General features: G+C 49.3%; 1 protein-coding gene across 1 annotated transcript; it reads left to right on the forward strand.

Annotated features, from left to right (window-relative positions):
• The first annotated feature begins 1084 nt into the window (after positions 1-1084).
• On the forward strand, positions 1085-7096 carry LOC120688430 (aquaporin NIP3-1-like). The gene is made up of 4 exons (XM_039970750.1): positions 1085-2189; positions 5460-5885; positions 5988-6049; positions 6485-7096. Exons 1-4 carry the CDS (start codon positions 1971-1973, stop codon positions 6678-6680), a joined length of 903 nt encoding a protein of 300 aa, XP_039826684.1. The 5' UTR covers positions 1085-1970; the 3' UTR covers positions 6681-7096.
• Positions 7097-9636: the final 2540 nt, after the last annotated feature.

Below are 9636 nucleotides of genomic sequence, written 5' to 3' on the forward strand. Positions count from 1 at the left end.
TTTATTTGATATAAATTGTTGTTTTGCTACTTTAAGTTAATAAAAAAATCTTCTGCTGCTTTAAATTTAATAAAATTGGTATTTTGATTTTATTGGGAATGGGAACAATAATTTTTAATAAATTTATAAAAAGCACATGCAAAATATAAATAGTCAGTAGGAAATATTCAAGATTAGCATTGATATCTCCATGTTAAACAAGAAAATTATAATCCACTATTGATATCAAATAATCTAGATTAACTCATGATTTATGATTAATAAGCAGCTAATTTAAAATTAAAATAGTCTTAGTGGTAAGATTCCTAAATAAATTTATTAAAAATATAGTTTAATAAACAGTTCATTTTCAATACAATTAATTAATAGTAATTTTCCAGGATATGAAAATTTCTCTTGAGAATTTATGGATCGAAATGACACACTGAGCCAAATTTGAGGATGTAAAATGCATATTGAAAGTTTAGGGACCCAAATGAGTGAAAAAAATTAGGGATCTAAAAATACATTTTGAGAGTTTAGGGATCTAGATAATACCTTGAGATAAGTTCAAGGACCATCCATATATTTTACTAAAAAAAGCGTGAAGCTAGCATAGCTTCGATACTATATATGTACAACAATAACTTTTTTTGGGGGTATTCTTTTTGTTTTTGAACCCAATTTTCTTTTAAAGAGGATAACAATCTCTGATGAGGTGAGGAACCTTGTTAGTGCAATTTGCAGAATCGGCATGAAAAAATTTCACCGGCACTTTACACGGCTCAGTAGTATAGTTCGTTCAGCCTTTCAGGGTTACTGGTCCAATAAACAGAGCATGCTACTGTGCACTCCCCCGGCAGCTAGTTACTCCAGGGTCTGCTTTGTCCTGAGCTTGGTTTAAACAAGCCACTTCGAAGAGGTCCAGCTCCCTTAGTTACGATGACGCGATGCCTCCGAGCCCAATCTTTTTCGTTTTGCACGATTCGAGTGCAGTTGGGAGATGCTGCGCTGCCATCTCAAGTGGAGGGGAGGCCATTGACCTCGATCCATCCCCCTCATGCGCGCCTGCAGCCTACTATATACACAGCCCCACACACCCACACAGTCTCCCCCCCCCCCCCCCCTCCAAACCCACCAGCCCATCGCCACCCACCTGCTCCTTCCTCCTCTCCTCGCCACCACCCTTGCATCTCCATTGCATCCCATCCGGCTCACACGGTTCTTGCTGTTCTTGGCATGCGTCCCTCTCCTCCCATCCATTTCCATTGCATCCCATCCGGCTCACACGGTTCTTGCTGTTCTTGGCATGCATCCCTCTCCTCCCATCCATTTCTAATAGCAATCTTCAGAGAAAGAGAGAGCGTTGGTCTTGCTCTTGTGAGAGACACACCGGGCAGCACCACTTCCGCACCCATTACGCCGTAGCCGAACCTCGAGAAAAACCTGCGAAGCATGTAATCCCGTCCCTGTCCGAAATCCAAACCCACCCAGAAAAAAATCACAAAAAAAGAAGCCACTTCGTCCAATCTCCAAAAGCACGCCGGCGTTGCGAAGCGAGACGGCGTAAGTTGGTAGGCTGGATACAATCCCACTGATCCCTTAGCACGAAATCAACAAAAGCCTTCGGATCATGTAAGTTTCGCCACTATCTTTGCTTGGCACGCCGCTGAAAAAAACAACAAAAAAAGAGTAGTAGTAGTAGGAAGAGAATCCAGCATGCATCTCTAGCAGCAGCCATCCATCGGTAGTCGCGGTCCGGCGATCCTGCTGGAGCCCGTCCGGCCGCTGTCGTAGCATTACCCCTGCAAAAACCGTCAAATCATGTAATTAGTAGCCCATCATCTCCTATTTCTGCTGCTGCGCCAGTGGTCTAAAAAACCAAAAAAAAAAGAGACAGTGTTTAAGAGTGAGAGGGTGAGAAAGGGAGATAGAGAGAGAGAGAGAGAGAGAGAGAGAGAGGAAGCAGGTAGAGCTCGAGATCATCAGTGATGGAGCAGGTGGGGTCGACGCCGCCGAATGGGTCGGCGCCGGCGACGCCCGGGACGCCGGCGCCGCTGTTCTCCGGCGGGGAGCGGGTGGACTCGCTGTCGTACGAGCGCAAGTCGATGCCCCGGTGCAGGTGCCTGCCGGCGGTGGAGGGGTGGGGGCTGGCGACGCACACCTGCGTCGTCGAGATCCCCGCGCCGGACGTCTCGCTCACCCGCAAGGTACGCCACCCACACCCAGCATGCGCGTGCCCACGCACGTGCCCCATTCCTTCTTGCAATGCTCGTTTTTCTCCTCCTTCTCGTCTTCCTCCTTGGGACTGGGAGGGCCACTATGGCCGTCGCATTTCTCTTCGCGATACTACTTTTCTTTTTGGTGTGCGCGCGGTTTATTTTGTTTCTGAGCGTCTGATCGTTGAAGTTTTTGCTCGACGATGGTTCTGCTGCGTTTATTTCTAAGCTGGTTATACTGTATTATTAGTGGCCGAGGTACAGACATGCTTCCTCATATTTTATACTGTATTATTAGGTCAAAGCTACGTTACAAAAATCATGCGTCTGACAGTAGTTGAAAAAAAATTGTCGGCTATCAGCGGTTGACTGCTGGGTTTTTCCTGCATTTTGTTGGGTGCCCGTGTGTTTCAGTTCCTGTGCGATCTTGCACAACGATGCTTATTAACTGCTGTTTCAAGAATTTCAATCTAGAGGAAGGATCAACGGTGCCAACAATCCAGATTCCTTTTGGGAATCAGCAGGGAGTTTTTTTTTTGTTTAGGCGCATCTACCTAGCTAGCTCCTAAACTTAAAAATTGATCAACCTAGCAACCAGACAAAGAGCACAATCACGGCGCTAACGTGCATGGTGGTTTCAGTTCCATCGGTGAAGTGGTGGCGCTGCTTCCAAATTGTGCAGTAGTATTAGAGTACTACCACGTGCTTGCATTACATCTGAACCGGTGTACTAGTAGGATAAAACTTTGCAAACCAGTCGGTGTTTTGTTTGGAACTAGTGCACTAGCAAGCTAGCTACTACTAGGATCGCACAAGGGTGAAGTGGGATCAGAACGTTGGATCCGGTGCAGGCTTGCCAGCAGACCGACACCCCGATCTCTATGGCCAGATGCAGTCATGCAGAGGCAGCTGGCTGTGTGTCAGGATGAAATGTGTTCAAGCATCTAGGAATCTTTACTTCGACTGGCGTCTGAAACTCTTGCTTTGCAATCGAAAAGTAACATAATTTGCAGCTAAAAAAGGTAGTGTAGCGTAGTGTTCGCTCATGGGTATGCATGAGCGCCTGCAGCCTGCATCACCTGCTCGCTGTCCTGAGCCTAGCTAGAACTAGAAGTACACCAAGTTGGTGGAGTTTTTTTTTTTTTTTTGGCTCGGCTCGGCTCGGCGGCGCCCACCCTGCCGCGGCGGCGACGGCGCGTTCTCGGGGGAGATGCGTGCGAGCCCACCACCGTATCATGTCACGCTGTCCCCTAACCAACCACCACTCCGCTCGTTTCATGCATACGAATTCTCCGGTAAACCACTCCCAGGAGATGATATACTTGTTTGAAGTTTCTAGTGACTTGGACAATTATATTTTTAGGAGAAGCGTGTGTTGAAGTCTATCGCAGATAAACACAAGGACATGCCGGTTTGTTTTTTTGGAAGTACTCAATCAGATATTTGCGATAACTGAGAAGGGATTCGGATGTCAAATCGATCTATGTTTGTTTCTTCATGCGAGTTCTTGCAATAATTTAATGACGCAACGCGTTTTTTATCTGTTTTTTGGCAATGTCTGTTGCAAAACTTTTTTTCTCTTTCTTCTTAATATAAGTGATGGTTGTCAGGTGTCGTCAGGTCCCTTTTTCCTAAGAGCAATAACATTAGTCTGTAGTCTAGAAGTGACGTGTCATGAGCCTTAACAAAAGTGAGGTCTAGTTCTCGTACTTGAAACTAAAGCTCCGTATGAGCAAGAAATTGTACTAGACCGCTGCTATGGATAGCAGTCGGCGGCCGCCGCAGCCATCAGGGTGCGGATTCGGTGCCAAAATTCACCCACGGGCTGACGGGCGCCTGCGATATTTGCGGGTCAAGTGAGGGTCTTTTATTTTCACCCGTAATAAAAAGGTTTGTATAGGACTTTTCTATAAATTAAGTTTAGGTCTAGAGATTTACAACCAACAAAATTAAATAAATTTTATAATCACCATAAAAATAGTAATTGTTTTGGTGTTAGCGCACCCACGGGTTACCGAAACGTGACGGGTGATCCGCGAGTGCGGGTGCGGATGCGATATTCACCTACGGGTCTAGTTGAGGGCGAGCATGAACAAATAACACGGGTCTTTTTTAGGGTGGATTTTTACTCCACCCGTACCGTACCCAATCCGTTGCCATCCCATTTGTATACTATGATCTTTTATTTCTAAGACTTATATATGTTTGTATTTCATGCTTAATTGACAATTTGTATGTTATAATATTGATACTTGATGCATAAAAAATAGTAATTATTGTGTTGTTAGCGCACCCGCGGGGCACCGAAACCTAACCACACCCGATCCCTACGGCAGCCCGTTGTGTCCAACGACGTCTTTAGTTTGAAAACACACGAGCCCAATTGCATCGTGACATCGTTTGGTTTGGGCTGAAAAAAATTTCGCGAAAACTTTTTGCATCTTTAACCAATAATTTAGAGTATTAAATAAAGTCTAATTACAAAACCACATATAGGACCCCTTTAAATTCGCGAGACCAATCTAATGAGGGCTTTAACCGCACGATTAGAGGATAGTTACTGTAGCATTACTGTATAAATCATAGATTAATTACTGTCATTAGATTCGTCTCGAAAAGTTACAACCATCCGTGAAAAAGTTTCGCAAATAAATTTCGTTTTGTACTCCATACATGCATTCGTCTTTTTGTGAAAAAAATTTCGTGATCTCAACCACGACCAATAGGGAAAGGTGGCCAAGTACAATCATTTCGTGATAAGGTTGCTTGGACGATGTGACCCAACAGAAAGGCCTATCATTCCTTTCACAAAACCTCAAGTTGACCTGACGACGGCCGCTCTAGGCGTCCGTGACGAGAGTGGTTGCCTGGTTCTTGGCTCTCTCGCCGGTCACGTCCGTCGCCAATCTGTCGTTGGGTTGACACCATCACTGAATTATTGCCCCACGGCGGCGCAGGCAGTTTCCGAAAAAAGCGCGGCTGGATGCATGATCGCGCTGCAGACTGCGGTGTTCACTTCAATTGGATTTTGGCGTGCAATTATTATTATTGGACGATGGAAAACAACGACGTGCTGTCGCTTCAAAACTCTGAATGCCGGTGTTGATTTCGTCGTCTCGTTTGCAATCATTTGCGGTTCTGCATTGCTGTTGTTTGCAAACAAAGTTTCCTTTTTTTTCAAAGAAAAGAAAATGGAAGCAACAATGTGGAGCTCCTGTAGCTGACAGCAATGGCGGTGCGCGCGCGCGTGTGTGTGTGCAGCTGGGCGCGGAGTTCGTGGGCACGTTCATCCTCATCTTCTTCGCGACGGCGGCGCCGATCGTGAACCAGAAGTACGGCGGCGCGATCAGCCCGTTCGGGAACGCGGCGTGCGCGGGGCTGGCCGTGACCATCATCATCCTGTCGACGGGGCACATCTCCGGCGCGCACCTCAACCCGTCCCTCACCATCGCCTTCGCCGCGCTGCGCCACTTCCCCTGGCTCCAGGTGCCCGCCTACGTGTCCGTCCAGGTGCTGGGCTCCATCTGCGCCAGCTTCGCGCTCAAGGGCGTCTTCCACCCCTTCCTCTCCGGCGGGGTCACCGTGCCCGACGTCACCATCTCCACCGCCCAGGCCTTCTTCACCGAGTTCATCATCACCTTCAACCTCCTCTTCGTCGTCACCGCCGTCGCCACCGACACCCGCGCCGTGCGTTTAGCTGCTCACACAATCGATGGAGCAGATGCTTGGTGCTGATCGATCGATTCATCGGCCCTGATGGATGGTTTCCCTCCGTTGTTGTTGTTGCAGGTGGGCGAGCTCGCCGGGATCGCGGTCGGAGCGGCCGTGACGCTGAACATCCTCGTGGCCGGGTAAGTCGATCGTGTCGCAGTAGATAGGCCTCGTTTGATTCGCGCTAGGATTTTAGCGGGCTAATGAAAAGTAATATTTTAATTATTAATTACGATGTCAAATAAAGGCAGTTTACAAAATCAACTCCAGAACTCCCGCGCTATTGACCTTGGAGAATCTAATAAGACCTTTAACCGTGCGATTAGAGGATGATTACTGTAGCATCACTGTAGCCAATCACCGATTAATTACCGCCATTAGATTCGTCACGAAAAATTACACTCATTCCTAAAAAAAATTTACAAATAGACTTCATTTAGTACTTCATACCTGCGAGATTTTTTTTTTGGAAAAGTGGGTGCTATTTTTGTAAAATGCCAAACAAGGCCATAGCAAGTGACGTGCCGTTCATGGTTGAGCTGAAAAAAAGAATTGACGCGCGCGCGTGCACGCAGGCCGACGACGGGCGGGTCGATGAACCCGGTGAGGACGCTGGGACCGGCGGTGGCGGCGGGGAACTACCGGCAGCTGTGGATCTACCTGCTGGCGCCGACGCTCGGCGCGCTGGCGGGCGCCGGCGTGTACACGGCGGTGAAGCTCCGCGACGAGAACGGCGAGACCCCGCGCGCGCAGCGCAGCTTCCGCCGCTGACGAGCGAGACGCGCGCGCGCGCGGACATCGTCCGGCCGGCCGGCCGTGCGGTGTCCCGGTGGTTCCCCGCCGATCCCCCCGTACTTGTTGCGGCCACGCGCGCCGCCGGGTCCTTCGTTCCGTGTCAGTGTGAGGTTGGTACGTGTACCGTGTGCAACAATAAGCCCCGGCCGTTTTTGCTTCGTCCAGGACGGCCGGTGCACGTCATGTGTGTGGTCCGTGTGTCGTGGATTATTCTGAGTCGTGTGTTTGGAACAACCTCTCGGGTTTGGTTTGGTTGGGCGCGGTCGATGATCGTGTCAGAATAAAAGCCACGACGGGTGCGCCGGCTGACGGGCATCTGGACGTGTGATAAATTTGTGCGAAGACTTGCTGAGGAGCGACAAAAATTGATGCATGTTTTTGTTTTGTTTGCTTCCCGTGGCATCCTCCTTGCTGTTTGGGACAGCTCCTTATTTGTCTTTCAGGTCTTAGGCCTCAAACTATTTGTGTTCAGCGATGGAAGGTAGAGAGAAATTGAACTTGGATTTACTGTTCTACAAGTGATGCCCTCACTTCACTTTCCCGTCAAAAGGAGAAGGGAAGGACTATAAGCCAACGGAAAATGAGGTTTATCCGAAGCAAAAGGACCTTCCAAAATCTCGTCATCCCATTATTATTGCATCTGAAAGTGGCTTCTATTGTTACTTTCGAAATAAAGTACTCCGTAGAAAATTAAGTATGCTATGTATATGTGCTCCGAAACCATGTTATAGGTCATGGTCTGCCAATGATAGGGGGTGTCATTCGCGTGTTGGAGTAGTGATATATATTTGCATCCACCTAATGAAGCACACCATGTCAAAAAACGCCTCGCATTAAAGTTGAGACGCATGTGCACGGAATGCTTGCAAGCAGACAGCCATACGATTAAGTATCTGTATATCCCTCCCTCCACAGAAATGCGTCCCCGCGGGCCGCGGAAGAAGCTAGAACCAAGTTTTAAATGGGCCGGAATCCACGATGCACAGCGCATATGGGCCACTTCGCGGGCCTCCCGTTTGTTTGTTTGTTGCCACACAACAATTTTGTGTCAGATTGGTATCAAAACACCGGCAGCTTCAACGAAATCAGCCCATCCGCGATACGATGCAACTTAAACTAGCTCGTCGGATTTTGCCGGTCACCAGCCTCCCAGCCCACCCCCCCCCCCCCCCCGCCTGGTGGTGAAGGTTTTTTTTCTTTTTCTTTTTTTTGAAGGAAGGGGTGGTGAAGCTTTTCCGCTGAGCGCCGAGACTCCGATAGGGCAGCTGCCAGTTACCAGGGAAACTAATCAGGTATCATCTCACCTGGCTGACAGAGACACGACAAGCACGGGCAGCCTCGCGTTTGCGTTTGCCAGCTCGTACCGATGATCGTACGTGCCCCTGCAGGCCTGCGCGGCATGCCTCGGTCACGATTGCCCGCAAAAATCCGCCCCAGCCGCTTGCTGGCGACAGTGGCGCACAGCCAACCCGAACGTCGGACGCCGCCCTGTCACCGACTTGTCCGCCTTTGCTGACGTACGTAGAATGAATGAACGAATCATGCAGCCGCTTGTAGAATTGTACTATGTACGCACCCTGCTGGAGCTGGACTGGGCCATCTTGAGCCGCCGTCCCCTCCGGCCAGCAGCTCGAATGCTCGATGTCCTTTCTCTCGTTCGTAGAGTAACGTGCAAGGCTCGAAGTACTTGAGCTGAGGACGGACCCAGGGCCGTGGCATGTCTGGCTGATCTTCGGCACACCTCCCGGCGCGGCGATGACTTCCCAAGGACGTACGCGCGACCCTGAGAAACGGCGAGGACCTGTTTGTGAATTGTGACACTGAATTTTTTTTTTCCACAGGAATCGTATCATACCACTACTGTGCAACAGATGAAGAGCGCCCGGGGATCGCCGTATCGAAACAAGGGAACCCGGCCAGATGACGAGCTCCTGGCTTGGAGCATGAGAAGGATCCGTAGCCTAGCCAGAGGCTGGGAAAGTGACTTGCCACGGCACGTAACAGGAGCACGATGTCGTCTTCGATGGAACAGTCCGCGACCACGTGCTTGCCCCTCTCGGGATCTTTTGGCCTTGATGCTCCCGGGCCGCAGTGGAGTGGCCGGGCCTCGCCTTTCCCCCACGTCCCTGTCTGTTTGCGTTCATTTATTGTGACTTGGCATCTCCTAGCTTCAGATTCCCGTACGCGGGCCGCTGGCATGTGCCATCCTGCTCGATCCACGCCAGTACTACACACGCATGGTATCGCTAGCGCGACGGGTGAGAAATGACAAGGCCACTGGCCACGAACGGAGTTCAAAGCTCGGGGGATCGAGGTTTAAATCTCCCGCTATAGGGCACGTTTAATAACCAAAATTTTCTGGGCAAAAAGTTTTTGGCACCTTTTCCAACACTAATTATGATTATTAGATTAACTATAAAACTAATTCACGGATGGACGGAAAATCATGAGACGAATCTATCAAGCATAATTAATCGGTCATTAGATGTTTTTTTTTGCGAAAGGGAAGATATATTAGATTGGATCACAGTACATCCCCCTTTTACAACCAAGACCCCAGCAAAGAAGAAAATTACAAAAAGGACCCTAGAAGCCCTGTTCGTCTTCCTCCTCTGCTCCGGTCCGGCCGACTGAACAAGCCGTTCGAGTGCAAATCCCGGGGCTCCTTCTCCACCGCCGGAAGACCTCGAACATCGATGAAGCCGCAGAAGCCACCACCCCGGAAATCCAACCAAGATGGATTTGAGCCGCTGAAAGAACCTCGGCGATTTCTCCGACAACAGAAAAAGAGACCCGCTAGCGCTAGCACTCCGACAAGGAAGCACCAGCCCAGCAACAACTCCGACGCCGGTGAATGGACCACCAACGCGGAACACACTCACGGGGGAGCACAAAAGGTCCGACCCTTTCGCAAAAAGATCGACCAGAACAG

The sequence above is a fragment of the Panicum virgatum genome, chromosome 9N, assembly GCF_016808335.1.
Source record: "Panicum virgatum strain AP13 chromosome 9N, P.virgatum_v5, whole genome shotgun sequence".
NCBI classification, from domain to species: domain Eukaryota; kingdom Viridiplantae; phylum Streptophyta; class Magnoliopsida; order Poales; family Poaceae; genus Panicum; species Panicum virgatum.